This window comes from Bolinopsis microptera, chromosome 8 (genome assembly GCF_026151205.1).
Source record: "Bolinopsis microptera isolate Bmic1 chromosome 8, MBARI_Bmic_1.0, whole genome shotgun sequence".
Taxonomy (NCBI): Eukaryota; Metazoa; Ctenophora; class Tentaculata; order Lobata; family Bolinopsidae; genus Bolinopsis; species Bolinopsis microptera.
Genome location: NC_087079.1, coordinates 13,914,410 through 13,930,414, shown reverse-complemented (window position 1 = coordinate 13,930,414; position 16,005 = coordinate 13,914,410). Strand labels below are relative to the sequence as shown.

Sequence of the window (16,005 nt, the reverse complement as noted above, 5' to 3'; positions counted from 1 at the left end):
AGAAATAAAGAACGAATTTAGCAGTCTGCAGCATACTACTTAATTTCAACTTACCTTTTTGAACCATTTATTTGTATCGGAGGCATGTTTGGTTACTTGTTGCCAAGCTCGGAAAGTCGTGTAAATCGCGTTCTGTAAACAAATCCGTCTCATCTTGTCAGCCAGAACTGAAATTAGGACACGGCATTATTATGTGAAGTATCAGTGATATCCTGAGCGCCAAATTAATCGAGTTGAATTCTAATTTCAGTAAAATATTAAGTTTGGTCTCTAGAATTGGATTTTGATGTAACACTCGATCGAATCAAATTTGTACACTAAATCAGAGTATCGGCTTCATGTACCGGGACATTTAAATCAATAGCAAGAACTTGCTCTTATTATATAAAATGTGGGGGAGGTGGATGATACATTGATCATTAACATTTCATTGTTTGGTTGCTAGGGAGGGTATTATAGTGGGAACTCGCTAACTTTATTCGATGTAATTGTAAGCCAACATTTTGAAACAGTCAACAAAATTCGCATAACAAAGGAGCGGGCTTGTTGGAAGGAGCTCGTATTGTTTGTATATTTTATCAATACAAGTGGGGAGTTGATCCATATTGAATGTGACACGTGAGTGCAGTTCATAAGTTTTAAGCAGCAAAAGTTCAGAAAATAAAATGTGTGATTTTTGTCCTTTCTCTGCATACTTTGGCTGTTTTTCAAGTATTTTCGAAACTTTGAACTAAGGGATTCAACGAAAGTGCCTTTCTCTATAACAGTGCAAGTATAACAAATAAGAGAAGCAGATTCAATGTCACTTTCCAATATATACGAACGAAGAAGCTATATGCGAAATGAAGGAGTGGGCGATCGCCTTATTCCTCAATCAAATAACGAAAAACGTAATCACAATTACGTACATTGAACATGTTGCTTCACGAAGAGCAAGTAACAAATAAGATACAACGTATAAAGAAAGTGCTGATTAGCATGGTAGAAAGACGGTGATAATTACAAAAATAGTGAGTGTAAATGCTTTTTAATGGATTGCTAATAGTTTAATGGATTACTAATTATAATAATAAGACAGCAGCCAGCATTACGACACGTATTCTCACCAAAAAGGTTTACTTACTGGGGGCCGCCTCTGAAATCAGACTTGTTGTTAACAGTAATCACTGATCACTTTGAGATTTCTCAATCGTAGTGTGCCAGGATTTGTGATCATATTGTCACTAGTTAGTACATTAACATTCCACAGTGAATCAATCGATGAGACTTAATTCAAAGCTAACTTTGATATAAATCAAATATATTTTCAGTGAAATTTCAACAACATAAAGTGACGGTATATCAGATAGATACCGCAGTCTCACCTTGCTGACTCCTATACCGTTCACATTTCCAGGCATACCACTCTTGAAAAGTCCGGACCGTTAGTTTATGTTTGTGAAACTGCACTGACCTCTGCCATTCCTCCTCTGCCTTGCGGCATTTCTCCTTCTTTCTGTTGTAGAATCCCAGCCATGCTCTGAAAACAATTTCTCATTGAAAATGTATACTTGATAAAATGCAAAATGCAAGTTAGCCGCAAATATCATCTATTCGAATCTATATATAAACTACATAACATCACTAAACTAAACTTGATATAATGCCATACTTGAAATGTTTCTTTATTAAAGAGTCATTGTATGCTTGAGCTGCCAGTCGTTTCTGTTCTTCACTTGGTTGAAAATAAAAATAGTACCTCTGAAAAGTTATTCCTGAGTTATTGATACGTTGTTTGGTGGGATTTAAATAGGTATAGCTGATATAGTAAGACAAGACGAGGTAAACAATTTCTGGCACGTAAAGGTTAATGTTAAAATAAGAGTGACAGAAAGTAGAAACTACTTCATCAAAACCAAATCAATGCATCACCTCCCTGCTGCACTGTTTCTTGAAAATCATGATTTTATAGTCTAAATAAGTAAATAGCAATCGGAACGATCGAAATCGGTGGTCAACAAATCGATTTATGATATTTATAAAACGAAACCAATCGTCGTCTCCCCACCGATAACGATTGTTTCAATTGTTTCAATGCTCCTGCTTGTCTGTTGAACACTCTCTTTGAGAAACTCGTGAGTAATTTATACTAATTAAAAAGCATGCTTACCAAGGTATCTATAATGGGATACGCCTTGCTAAAGTATTCACATCAGTGCGTCGTATTTTTAACAATTTTAAACTTATCTTTTAATCAACATGCTGTTTTTGATGAATTTAACATGCGAAATTAAAGCATAGTATAAAATTAATGCATCTTTTTCAAACCAATTTTATAAAGGGCTTAATGAATCATTCTTAATGGAGTTTTTACATTCCAAAACTCCTCTTTTTTCCCAATGCCGATAACAAAAAGGTCCCAATCAGTTGTTATATCATATATCCTGTATGCAAGCACATAACTAGCTCACCAGATTGTTATAATCTTCTGTACTTAAATAGGTCTCCTAAATTGTTAGTTGCTAAATGTTAGAAAAACAATGATGGCAAGCATAATGTGTTATTCAATAGTCCATTCAATCCACTTAACTATAAAAGCTTCTGTAATTCTAAAGTTTGAATTATTTCATTCTTACCAGTTCAGCAAGATCTTCCAAGGTGAAAAAGTTTTCTATAAAAGTTCGTTTGAAAACTCGTTTAGGAGGTAGATCCTTGCGAGAGACGAATGAGTCCCATGACAGATCAAAATGCTTTCCCTCCTGATATTCTTTGAGCTTGTCAAGTATGAACTTATTTGGATCTGTTGGTTTGCTGGCAGCTAGGGCTGTGAATATACACTGAAAGGTTTAAATATTCAGATCTAAGAAGTCAAACTACCAAGTAACAATTATGAAATATCTCAAACATCACAAAAATCTTGAGTTCAGTTAAACAAAAATTCATTCATTGAATTATTAGCTAACAAGATTATGCATGAATGAAACCTCAAACAGGTCCGGGAGTCTGTGCTTTAGCAAATAAGCCTTCAGTTGAGGTTGAATGTCATTGAATGTCGCCATTTTAGAGAGGGTGATTTACATCTACATGTCCATATCTACGACATTTTTAATTGAAAACTTTCAATTATAATCATCAATGTTATACAGGATACAATGTTACAAAATAAGGACTGAGATGACCTGGAAATGTCTTGTCATGTGACCAATGATAACAATCAGGGGACATCAATACACCCACATGATTAGAGGACTTACCAGGCAATAACATTGAGCCACAATATTATAATCAAAAATCATTTCTGTTATGTAATCATACTTGTTAGAGTAAAATGCAAATTACATTGGTTCATTGTAGTTGTAACACCAATTATCCAGCGAAAATTGAAAATTTGTTCAGTATGTACTAAATCACGGTTAGAAAAGGAGATCTGATGTTTGGTACTTTGAATTAATAAGTTCCCAGCAAAGTGATTATCATGATCAAACCAATCTCATTGCACATACAGTTTACACAAAACCTGAAAAATTGCACTGGAACGCTAATTATTGCTTAATTAAAACCTCCAGCAGTTAAAATTAATTAACATTTAACATATTAAGTTATATTATCTTTGAACGCCATTACTCAGCACCATGACCACCGGTGTGCTGTATACAAATCAATTATATAAACAAAAAATCCTTCATTTCTGCTGACTCTCCCTGATTTGCTTTGACAACGACTTGCTCATACTGGTCCCCTTCACAGAAGACTCTCACAGACATAACAATAGTCTTCACACTTCATATCAGGAGAGGTATTCTGATTTTCATCCATTAATAGCTTATGAATTACAGTACACTTCAATGTATGTGAACTACAAGATCTTTTGGCAGGGCCCCTCCTCATTATACCCTCGAGTTTCCTGATTATTCGACTGGTTCAACTCCCCCAGGAATTTTGGACACATGATAGGGCTTAAACCTGCAACCTTCCCATAACATAAGCTGCAGCGGTTGACAGTAAGTATTTTTCAGTCTTAAATCGATTCGGCAGCTCTCTGAAGGAAGAGCTGTACATGGGGACCTCAGGCTTTTTTGTTCGATTGAAGATGTGGCAGAACATTTTTGATCCTCATAGCCCAAACAATGACAATATTTACCCATTGTCTGTTATAAATACATGGCCGGCAAACGCTAAAAAACTTTACAAATAATTAAAACAGTGCTATTTTTGCTAATTTTATTTTGAGAATCACGATGTTTTTAAAAATTGTAATTAAAATAACAAAAACTATCGAAGTTAGTAAAATTAATATTTATATACACTATTGATTATATTTTAATCAAACTTGAAACTAAGATTAACAACGTAATAATATAACTTAACATATACAATATATATTTTGTCTTTCTTAAACAAATTTTGTCTTTCTTTTCTTATATATATGTAAATGTATTATTGCGATTTATATTATATTATATCACAATATGTACATGTTTTACAATAAAAATGTTTTACAATAAAAATTGTTTTACAATAAAAATTGTTAAACATTTTTATTATACTCGTTTAAGGTTAATTTTGCCACCCTGTATGTTTTATTTTTGCTGTGGTAAACAATTTTTCGGAATGTAAAATTTGAATTGTGTTACAATGCAATTGCCACGCGGCGGGCTCACAATACATAATATGCATATTGTTATATTTATTGATATATTTGATATTATATTCTGAATTGATTAATATGTATATGGTTATTAGACATTGTTTACTAACTCATTCATATTCCTTTTATAGCCTTTCTATGGATTAAAACGAGTTGTTACTTCTCCTCTACATTACCACAATGGCGACGAGGACTTATAAAGACTTACTAACTTCGAATGCAGACATCTCAAACTGGTTTGAGAAGTTCAGATACCATTTAATGGAGCAGGATCTGACAATGCCAACATTCGCGAACCCAGGCGAACCATCTGATGCAGAAACAACTGCTACAGAGACCATGAGAAAGAAGGTGGTGATACATCTCATGAATTCGATGGATACGGAAATGTTCACGAGGATTAAGAATCTTTTAGCACCAAAAGAACTCCTGGGAGAAAGCTTAAAATCCATCGAGGAAGTTCTCAAAGCTCACATGGCACCGAAACCTACGATACTTTCTGAGCGACATATGTTTTATATGTTGAAGCAAAGAAGTGGAGAGGACACAGGACAGTTTGTCACTAAACTGAGAGAGCAGGCAATCAAGTGTATGTTTGAGCAGGCCCAACTGAATGAGAGAATAAGGGATCAGTTTGTGTGCGGTATCTCAAGCGTGGAAGCACGTGAAGCACTGCTAAGTGAGAAAATAGACGAACTCACATTAGAACGAGCTTACGAGAGAACAGTTGCAGTAGAGAGGTCAAGAAGAGAGGCTCAAACCTTAGGATCGAACTTTAATCAGAGCATCAACGCTGTGCGCTACAGCAAGTCTAACAATAATTCAGCAAGTAAGGACATTAACTGCGAGAAATGTGGAAAGAGAGGACACAGAGGTGATACGTGTAGAGTTCGGTGTTATAACTGTAACAAGTTTGGACACATGAAACCGAATTGCCCGGAGCCACGCAGATTCAATAAACCACATCCCAAGCGGTCCTACAACAACAACAACGGTCACTACAGTCGAAACACTACTCAGTTCAAGAGGACATTAAATTCTGTAGTATTGGAGGATAAGGATGGTGAGTTGTACAGCATTGATAACAGTGATCAATTTGATATATTAAACATTAATTTTAATACTGATTTTGACGCTAGTTTTGCTGATGTAAATGCCCTTTTTAAACTTTCTGCTGATGTTAACAAGATTTCTGATAAACCGTTAATTAATATTGAGGTTAATAATAAGAAATTTGTAATGGAAATAGACAGTGGTGCGAGCGTGTCAGTGTGTAGTAAAGTTGCATTAGAGCAAGCCGGAGTTAGATTTACTGTTCGAAAGTGTGGCACTAGATTAAATGTGGCTAGAACGGACAGAAGATAGATGTTTTAGGCAAGGCTCTGGTGAATGTTAATCTTAAGGGTGTTAATAGATCAGATTTAGAGTTATACATTGTAGATAGTGAATTTCCATCGCTTTTAGGACGATCATGGATAAGCGAATTCTTTGGAAATGACTGGATGGACAGGCTTTTGTCCGGGTTAAACTGTAAACCAGTCGAATGTGTAACTTCATTTCAGGATCTAGATAGTAGTTGTGTGAATGTAGTGAAACTCAATGACTCGGGCGGGGATATGCGTCTGAGATCTGTTGAAGAACTGTTGAAAAGTCCAGCTTTAGAAGACGGATTGGGACTTCTTAAGGGAGTCAAGATCAGATTAAAGTTACGGGGTGATGTACGACCAATATCTGAACCGACCCGCAGAGTCCCATTCGCTGTTAAAGACAAGTTGGAAATAGAGTACAAGCGATTGACAGATCAGGGAGTGTTGGTTGATGTAAAAGACAGCCCCTGGGGAACCCCTGTGGTACAAGTTCCTAAAGGAGACTCTGTTAGAGTATGTGGGGATTATACCAGAACTCTAAACAAGGCCATGGATTTTAAACAGTACCTGCTTCCCACGATCGAAGAATGTTTCTCAAAAGTTGCTGGGGGACAAAAGTTTTCCAAAATTGATATCCGGCAAGCTTTTAATAACTTAATGATTGCTGAGGAGGACATAAGTTTAACCACGTTAAACACTCACCTGGGACAAAAGGCATGGACCAGGATTCCTTACGGATTGAACAACAGTGGAGCCTACTTTCAAGAGGCAATAGATCAAATACTTGTGGATATTCCGATGGTTTGCTGTAGAGTCGACGATATACTAGTGACAGGAACTAATGATGACGATCATTTAGTTAACTTGAACAGTGTGTTTAGACGAATCGAGCTGCACGGATTGAAAATCAGACCTGAGAAGACCAAGCTAATGGTAGAGGAGGTAATTTACTTGGGACACAAAATTACCAAAGACGGAATGTCGCCAGTAAGAAGCAAGGTGGAAGATTTGATCAACACCCCGAAACCCAGCGATGTGAAAGAGCTTACTTCTTTCCTAGGAGCAGTTTCATATTATAGACGTTACTTACCAGATTTAGCAACAATCTCAGCTCCGTTGGATAGACTACGCAGCAGTGAAGTGACGTGGAGATGGACGGATGAAGAACAGTCTGCGTTTGGTAAGTTAAAAGAGTTATTAGCATCGGATCATATAACTTAGCATGCTATAACCCCAAGCTGCCTGTTAAGGTAGAAACGGATGCTAGTAAATTGGGTTTGGGAGCAGTTATTTCTCATGTAATGGCCAATGGCTCCGAAAAGCCAATTGAGTTTGCTTCCCGAAAATTATCAAAGAGTGAAGTGAAGTACTCACAGATTGATAAGGAGGCGTTAGCAATCGTATGGGCAGTTAGGCGCTTCCATTACTATTTGTATGGGCGTGAATTTGAGTTAGTTACTGACCATATGCCTTTAACACACATATTCAATCAAAATAAGGGTATATCAGAGATGAGTTCGAATAGATTAAGTCGTTATGCTCTGATATTAATGAATTACAATTATACGATACGGTATAGGAACACCAAACTTCACGCTAATTGTGATATGTTATCTCGATTGCCCCGATCAGGTATCGAGGAAAATGAGTCAGACGAGGAAGCCAAGGTATTTGCGATGAATATGGACGATTCGTTCATAGACGCACGGCTAATCGCTCGAGAGACCAAAAAGGATCCTATACTGAATAAGGTATCTATGTGGGTTCTAGATGGGTGGCCTAAATTTAAACCCGAGAATATGAACCCTGAAATTTCCGCTTTGTGGGAAAGAAAAGATTATTTGACACTTGAATTAGATTGTTTAACCTGGGGTAACAGGGTTATTATTCCGCTTTCATTCAGGACTGCGGTACTAAAGCTGATACATTCGAGCCACATAGGCGTGGCAGGAATGAAGAATGTTGCTAGAAGCTTTGTGTTCTGGCCTGGAATTGATCGGGATATCGATCAAGTGGCCGAAACCTGTGAAGCTTGCAACAAGTTTGCAAGAAGTCTACCAAAGACTAAAGATCATCCGTGGATTCGACCTACCCAACCGTGGCAGAGGATCCATGTGGATTTTGCTCAATTTCAGGACAAACATTGGTTGTTGTTGTTTGACAGTTTTACCAAGTGGCCCGAAATCATCAAAATGGACCAGACCAAATCAGCAGACACTATTCGTGTTTTGAGAGACATTTTCAGTCGATTTGGTCTACCTTTCACTTTGGTAAGTGACAACGGACCACAGTATACAAGTTATGAGTTCAAACTTTTCGCTCAAAGTAACGGGATTAAACACATTTACTCACCAACATACAGCCCAAAATCAAATGGTTGTGTTGAACGATTAGTTGGTACATGGAAAAGTTCAATGAAAAAGACATACGAGACCTGCAAAGACCTGGATTTGAACAACGCCAAGTTTCTTATCAATTATAGAAACACTCCTAATACTGTAACCGGGATAGCTCCAGCCGTGCGGTTATTCAACCGAACACTACGAAGTAGATTACACCAGCTGAGACCGTCTGACAGACAGATTATGGAGGGTCTTCACACAGAACGCGAGGAAAAGATCCTGGAAGGGAAGTCATCAGAGAAGAAGTTCGAAGAAGCTGAGCCAGTATGGGTTCAAATCAACGACAACAAAGTGTGGTACCCCGCAACAATCTCTAAAGAATACCCGAATGCTCCATTGTATGATATATCGTACAAAAATCGGGTCGTGAAAAAACACGTCGATCATATAAAGAAGAGAATTGTTCCAGTAATCAACCTGGAAAAACAGCCTATAAATGACGAAGAGAAGGAGATTCTTAGGGACAGAAATCTGGATGTTGAGAAAGAAAAGAAACTCGACAATTACATGCTAAGAAAAGGACTGGGAACCACGGACAGAACTTCACATGAAGCCCCAACAGAACTGGGACAAAGGGACAACTTTTCACCAGAGAACATCGAGGGATCAACTACTAATCCTGATAGCGTTTCCAACCCGGTAAATGTTCCGTTGAGGCGATCGGAGAGAGTGAGGAACAGAGAGAGTAATTTTAAGAAATCTTAATATTTTGTAATTCACCACAGTTTTTATACTCAGTTTTTATTCATTACAGTTAAATTCACAGTTACAGTTAAATTTACAGTGTTGTTCAAATTGAATGTTATAATAATTTTATCACATGTTTAATCGTTTTTTATGACAGTATAATTCATATTGAGAAAGAGTTATTATGATGCGTATTTGTGAAGCAGGATTTTCCTGGCAGTAAAACTATTTTGGCGAGTCTTTTAACGTGAACTCTGCCGCTTTTATAAAAGGGTCTACATTTTGTGCGCGCAAGTATGGAAAGTAATTTTGCCAGCACTTGCAAGTAGTTTTTGCGCGCGCGCGTCAGGGAACGCGCAGCACATGTTTCAGAAGGGAATGTTGTTATATTTATTGATATATTTGATATTATATTCTGAATTGATTAATATGTATATGGTTATTAGACATTGTTTACTAACTCATTCATATTCCTTTTATAGCCTTTCTATGGATTAAAACGAGTTGTTACTTCTCCTCTACATTACCACACATATATTGATATATACAGACTGGTTTGTGGTTCTGCGCGCTCAGATCCAGAGCTATAAATCAAAATATAATATTAGGTAATTAAGTAAAAATAGCTCAGTTCAATTATTTGATTTTCATAAAATGATACATTTGAATCGTGTTTATATATTATAAATATTTTATAATTTATGTGCAAATTAGTTAATGGTAAAGTTTTTAAATTACAGTATATACTGCACAAAATATTTTTGCTACACGTTGTTAACCGTTTATCCTTTTTTTAGAAAAGAATAAAGCTAAGAGACCAGGCCGGAAGCCGCCGCGCGTGGAAAAGGGCATATGGCTTGTTATAGAATATCTCTGTTTTTTTAAACATGTGACAACCCTGTTTAAAAATGGCAAAGTTTCAACTCTTGCATTTGCAAAATTGGTTACGCCCTACAGGAGGGGCTAAGTGCAAAGAAACTGCTGCTCACTGCTGCTCACTGCTGATCACTGCTGCTCACTGCTGATATGGGCGCGCGCGCGACAGCAGCAGTGATCAGCACTGAGCAGCACTGAGCAGCAGTGAGCAGCAGTGAGTAGCAGTTAGTAGCAGTTAGTAGCAGTGAGCAGCAGTGAGCAGCAGTGAGCAACAGTGAGCAGCAGTTAGCAGCAGTTTTTTGCTGAAAGTGCTGGTGACGATGAGAAAGACCATAAACCAGGGATTCCTTCGGGAGCATGTAAGATTATATCCAAAGTTTGTTCGCCAATGGGGTGTGTCTGGGTGTAGGCGGTGCACGATAAAAATAAACTTGCTCGGATTTTCAAAATTTTTGTACCATCGTTTTCTAGAGACTGTGAGAATTTTCACAGTACCAAATTTATTATAGCTTTTTGGAATGATCAGTGAGTTTCGCCTAGGTGCCATATTTGATGGTGCGCGGCTTTTGGAGCAAAATTAGGTGTAAAAGTCGCGTAATTTGACGAAATTCGTTGATTTTTGTCGTATTATTCTGTCATATCTTCGGTTCCTGAACATGAATCATGCTGAAAATTTGTCAGAACCTTCCAATCATACTTAACTACCTAACCTAATTTAGTTGGGAGAAATTGGCCTTGATTAAGAGGTCTAAAAATGACAAAATAGGTATAAATTCGTTGATAACTCAAATTCTGACCATCGAAATTGCTCAAACTAATTTAGGTTCAGTAAAACATAAGTGTTTACGTACGCTGACCAAATTTCAACAAAATTGTTATATGGGAAGTATTATAACTTTTTGATTGTTTCCAAAATAATGTGCTGGCCGAAATAAGAGCTAAAAAACCATTCAATGGTCAGCGCGCGCGTCTTACGGTCGATGGCGCACTGCCTACTGGGTGTCAAAGATCTTCAAGGTGGGTGCTACTTGTGATGAACTCTAGAAGGATGGGATGGTAATACTCGGTCTGGCCGTCTGGAAGCCCATAGAATTCCAGTTCAGAAACCGAGTGAGGAGGTGCGGCTACTGATGAGAAGCCTCCTTAAAGTTTATTTGGGTTAGAAACGACATCTGGGTCCCTACCCTCGCACAAGATTATTCTCAATTTTCTTGTTGTGTCCACAACTATAATATAATACAGATATCACGTACTTATTACAAAACGATCAACATGAATATATTTCGGACTCAGGCTTGTGCGACTGTTAGTATTTATATTTGGTAATGACAATTTAAAATAAACATTGTGACAAATTCGAGCGCTATCATAAAAGTCAACCCCCTGACCTGAATTTGAACAAAGTTCTATTTCTTTTTTATTCTTGTGATGCAGAGCTGAATAAAGTTGCAATAATGCATCATATTTTATATAATGCATCATATTTTATATAATTTCGTGTATATAGAGTTCGTGTGTTGGTTTTTAATTTGTTTCAAAAAGTAAAATACAATTTTTATTTTCCACAGAAGAATCAATACATATTGAATTATAAATATCCGATAATTCCATTAATATTCATTAAAAGTTGCTTTGTCATTTGTAAAATCAAAAACGAAAAGCCCTACGCTGAACGCGCGCGGCATTTTTTCTGCAGCTGCCTAGCTACAAGCTTGTAGCCGCTAACATCAAAGCCGCCGCGCGCGCCCAGTGCTGGGGTGCATTCTCATTAACAATTAAACTTGATCAAAGATATTTATATACAATTCCTAAATTAAATCAATCATCATGTTAATATGAGTATTCAACACTACTCGACAAAAAATATTTGCCGGCCCATCAAAGATTCAGTCGCCGAAACAAAAATCAAATGTTTGCTTTTTCGTTTCGGGGACTGTTTGAACTCAGTACTATATCCGACTAATCACACTTTATAATGGTTAAAATACAAAGTAAAAAGATTTTCCTCGATGGGCCGGCATTCGCAACCGCGAAACGTTTTAGGAAAGAAAAATTTTTAGGAAAGAAAAATTTTTATTTACCACAAAACAATCAATACATAATGTTATATTTATAAATAAATTCAAATTTCAATTTCAAACACATATACAGTACGCCGCGCACACAGCCACAATTTAAAATTGTTCAGAAATTCGTAGGTCAGCTGTAGGCGCCGCGCACATGATCTATTTAATTGTTATCTTATAATACATGTCAATACATATTTTACAATTACATGTCACACTTCTTAGTTTCTAGATCCAAAATTTCAGAAGCAAAATAATTTAAAAGATATTTCTGTCGTTCACGCAGTACAGGCCGTGAACACACCTAATTAATATAATAATGGAGAGATTCCAAAAAACCGCGCGCTCGTTATTTGTGATTAAATTGAGTGCGCGCCACTGTCAACCGCAGTACCGCTCAAGCATGATAGTACTAAGCGGTACGCAGTTTTGCGTGAGGCGTAGACATTTGTAGCACACGTTTCATTCAACTAATCCATTATGTGACATGTAATTATATTAAAGCAAAAAAATATTAATTTTAGTAATAATTGACGTAAACATATGTGTTTAAATAACATCTATAATCTAGCGAGTTACTAATACCATTTGTTTGTATTATTGATTATATATGTTTACACTAGCCTATATTATGATGGAGATATACATTGCATTGTATAATTGCTCCAATATTCAACACTGCTAAACAACAAATACCTACTCGCCCATCGATGAAGCAGTCGCCAAGAAAAAGCTCAAAGTTAATATATCCTCGTACTTCGTTTTGGAAACTGTAGAATTCCAATAAATAATTAGTGTTTCAATTGTGTATTCGATGGGCAAGCACTCGCCACTCGAGGCCGAGACAAACGGCACCAGCTCCGCCCTGCAACCATGAAGTAATGTAAGCAGTAAGGCGGGGCGGTGGTGTGCGCCGTTTATACGGCCCGCAGCACGAGACATTTTGAGCTCCAGGACTTAAGACTATAAAAGTCCCGAATTAAACATAGAGACTTAGTACTTACCATCGTCAGCCGTCAAAAATTTAGAATTTGTATGTTATAAACTCTACACCTGCTATCAGTATAACATGTAATTTAGTTTGTTATTGGCTAAATTTTCAACTCGATTAAGCGATGCAGACGGATGAACTAGGCTTCTCCTCCGTCAAAAACACAATGAGAGGGGGTTGTGGAAGGACACGAACACTATTCGTTAACTCGTACCCCGGGTACCCCCTAGAACCGTGTCCCATCAGAGAGAGCCCATCACCCGTCAGATCGAAAACAGTGTTTTAGTTTTGATATATGCTGTACCAATTACAATAAATGGTAAGTCAAGGCTGACGTTGGTAGCAAAATATAAAGTGACACGTCACAACAAAATAACCACTACACACTACACACTATATATACGCTATAATTATTGTACACAGTACACAGTATAACTTAAATATAAAATATAAACAAGTTACAAGAGACAAAAGAGTTTACAGAAGAGTTTTACATCGGCTCAGCACTGCCAGGACATTGGCTATACACGTGGGTCAATTAGTTTGATTTGGTATGGCTCGACCGGGAAAGTGGTCGAAATTAGTGCTCTTAATGAGTCATCACTGTCGTCTGAATATTAGAGCGGGAACTTCCCAAGTTTCGGCCGACAACGCGCACAGCATCGGCGCGCAATGCTATGCGCGTGCCCATATTACTGTGTCATTCGGCGGTTGCGCTCAGCGTAACTGGGAATGAGTTGTATGTTGTTTACCTAAATTCAAGCATGGTATTCATAGATAAGCTTGTCAGTCAGTAAGTGCATTAGTGGGAATAACGGGCAAATGAATATCACTTCATAATCAGAATTCAGTGAAATTTCTGTCACACCACTCAGATTTTGAGTACGACAAACGATGACACCACCACCAGCCGTTAATTGATAAGTCCATGGGTGACGGGATAAAGTTAAAGTAAGATGTGTAATTTCATTTTGGGGTTAGGTGGTGTAATGATGCAGGAATCATATAACTTGTTATCTACCGGTACCTTTTTAATATGATCTGAGTAGTTTCAGTCTGCATTATCTTGTACCAATATCAAATTTCAAGGTTGGGGTTCAACTCAATAGAAGCCAGGTATATTTTAGCCAGTTGAGTTTACAATGCTGAGCTCTAATAAAGCCGTGTTTAACAATACGGCTTTTTCAATTTTCAATTTCCATGGGGCTGTCCGCCAGCTACATTTTGCCGAACATGGGTCGATGAGATGTTTTGATGCATTGAGATGAATTGAGTTATACAGTGCGATTTGTGATCAAACTACGTCAGCCTTGCCACATGTTGCATGTCCCTATTTAGTATTTATTGCTGGGGCAATAAGTGGTTTGGACCTTAACCTGATCAACACTCTTAAACCCTAAAAGGTCATGAAGTGCTTGTTGGATGGGGGTCTAAACTGCTTTTTGTTGTGATGTGATTTAGTGGATTTTATATATATTATTACAAAGGGTTTTTTTTTACCCCAATTTTTAAATTTGTACCATTTTTACAGAATTTTTATATAGGGTCATTGCTATATTATGTGTATATTGTCTGAATATTTTCCCCTTTCATTTATTGCTGGGTAGGGTTTTCCACACTTTTGGCTGAGGGATGAATCACCCTGATCATTTTTTGTAATTTGAAAACAGTCAACCAAAAATCAAGGGCCTGTGTATGAACTTTTAAAAGGCATTATATACCTGCACCAAATAGCCCCAACATATCTAGAACCAACCTTACCGGATTTTTTAAATATCAAATTTAATTGTGATCAACCCGTTGAGGAAAAATCTCATGACCGTAAATGGGCATACTCCCAGAACAGTTTTCAGTCCTTTAATTAAATTTCTTATTTTGTTGAACAATTTCTTGTTTCATTGATTTCACTCAGTTGGAAATAACTTTGAACATTCTTTCTATTTTTCATCTGAAATTGTCAATATCTATTACGAATTTAACCTTAGAATACTACAGCGAAACCTCTATATACCAGGCTTCTCGAGGGAAACGGAAAGTTTATGGCATAGAAAAAACCTGATGTACAGAGAGCTCGAGGTTCACAAGATCCCAATCACCAGTATCTATAGTCTCTAAGATAACCTGTCAAGCGTCTCACATACCCAGTAAGGGCCTGATATGCATGTATTGTGCATACTCAATCACCTATTGAGGTACCCAGTATAGAGAGGCACGGTATCGAGAGGTTCAGTTTATTAAGTATACTAATTTTCTTAACTGATGGCCAAATTCCGAAATTTGCATTGCTGTTACAGTCAAAAGTTTTTAAGTGCTTATATTTTATCAAAATTGAATGAACATTTTTTTTAAAAGTTTGTTCATTTAAACAGCCTTCCTTTAAATTCACAACAGTCTCCCAAGATAAGTCAAGTGTTGAGTAAAATATTGTGATGTCATGATGTAGAAGTCCGGATGCTCTATCATCTTCCATTTGGTCATTGTCAATTTTGCTTTGCCCATTTTGCTTACTTTTTGATTTAAATTTTTGAGCAGGTTGATAAGGAGCAATTTAATCCTTTCTGATATCATTTTCATCTGAAGATTCCGAATTTTCTGAATTCTTTGGAATGAAGTTTCTATCTCATGTGGAGCAAAAGTTGTGACCTGGTTTTCGATGTGGAGCAAAAAAGTGTGGAGCACCCCAATAAAATCTATGCTTTTTAACTATTTTGATCGCCATTTAACAAATAGATCCTGGACGTTAATCGCAAAATATTTTCACTGCCAAATCATAAAATGGACCTCAGCCAGTGTGGAGCAGTCGAAATATCCTCATATTTTTCGTCTCAACCAGGGGTAAACATTACAGTAGAATCTCCGTCTTTTCACAAAATCTTAGTTTAAAGGAATACGCACCAGATAACATTATCAATAATGGTACACCTTGCTCAACCGATGCGGAGCACGAAACTATTATACCTTAGTTGGGAATACTGATTGGGAAGAAACT

General features: G+C 37.0%; 1 protein-coding gene across 4 annotated transcripts in view; it reads right to left on the bottom strand.

Annotated features, from left to right (window-relative positions):
• LOC134820040 (F-box and leucine-rich repeat protein 13-like) overlaps positions 1-3,075 on the bottom strand; it is a 53,621-nt gene extending 50,546 nt beyond the window's left edge. Inside the window, exons 1-7 of one of the 4 annotated variants that reach the window (XM_063830223.1) lie at positions 2,964-3,075; positions 2,616-2,816; positions 2,451-2,486; positions 1,652-1,740; positions 1,365-1,519; positions 1,124-1,135; positions 55-167 (exon numbers count right to left, since the gene is read on the bottom strand). In XM_063830223.1, the coding sequence (XP_063686293.1) occupies positions 55-167; positions 1,124-1,135; positions 1,365-1,519; positions 1,652-1,740; positions 2,451-2,486; positions 2,616-2,816; positions 2,964-3,038 (681 nt within the window). In that variant the 5' untranslated portion in view covers positions 3,039-3,075. The remainder of the gene's footprint in view (positions 1-54; positions 168-1,123; positions 1,136-1,364; positions 1,520-1,651; positions 1,741-2,450; positions 2,487-2,615; positions 2,817-2,963) is intronic. The other 3 variants (XM_063830224.1, XM_063830225.1, XM_063830226.1) reach the window with 3 other exon arrangements.
• Between the last annotated feature and the right edge of the window lie 12,930 nt (positions 3,076-16,005).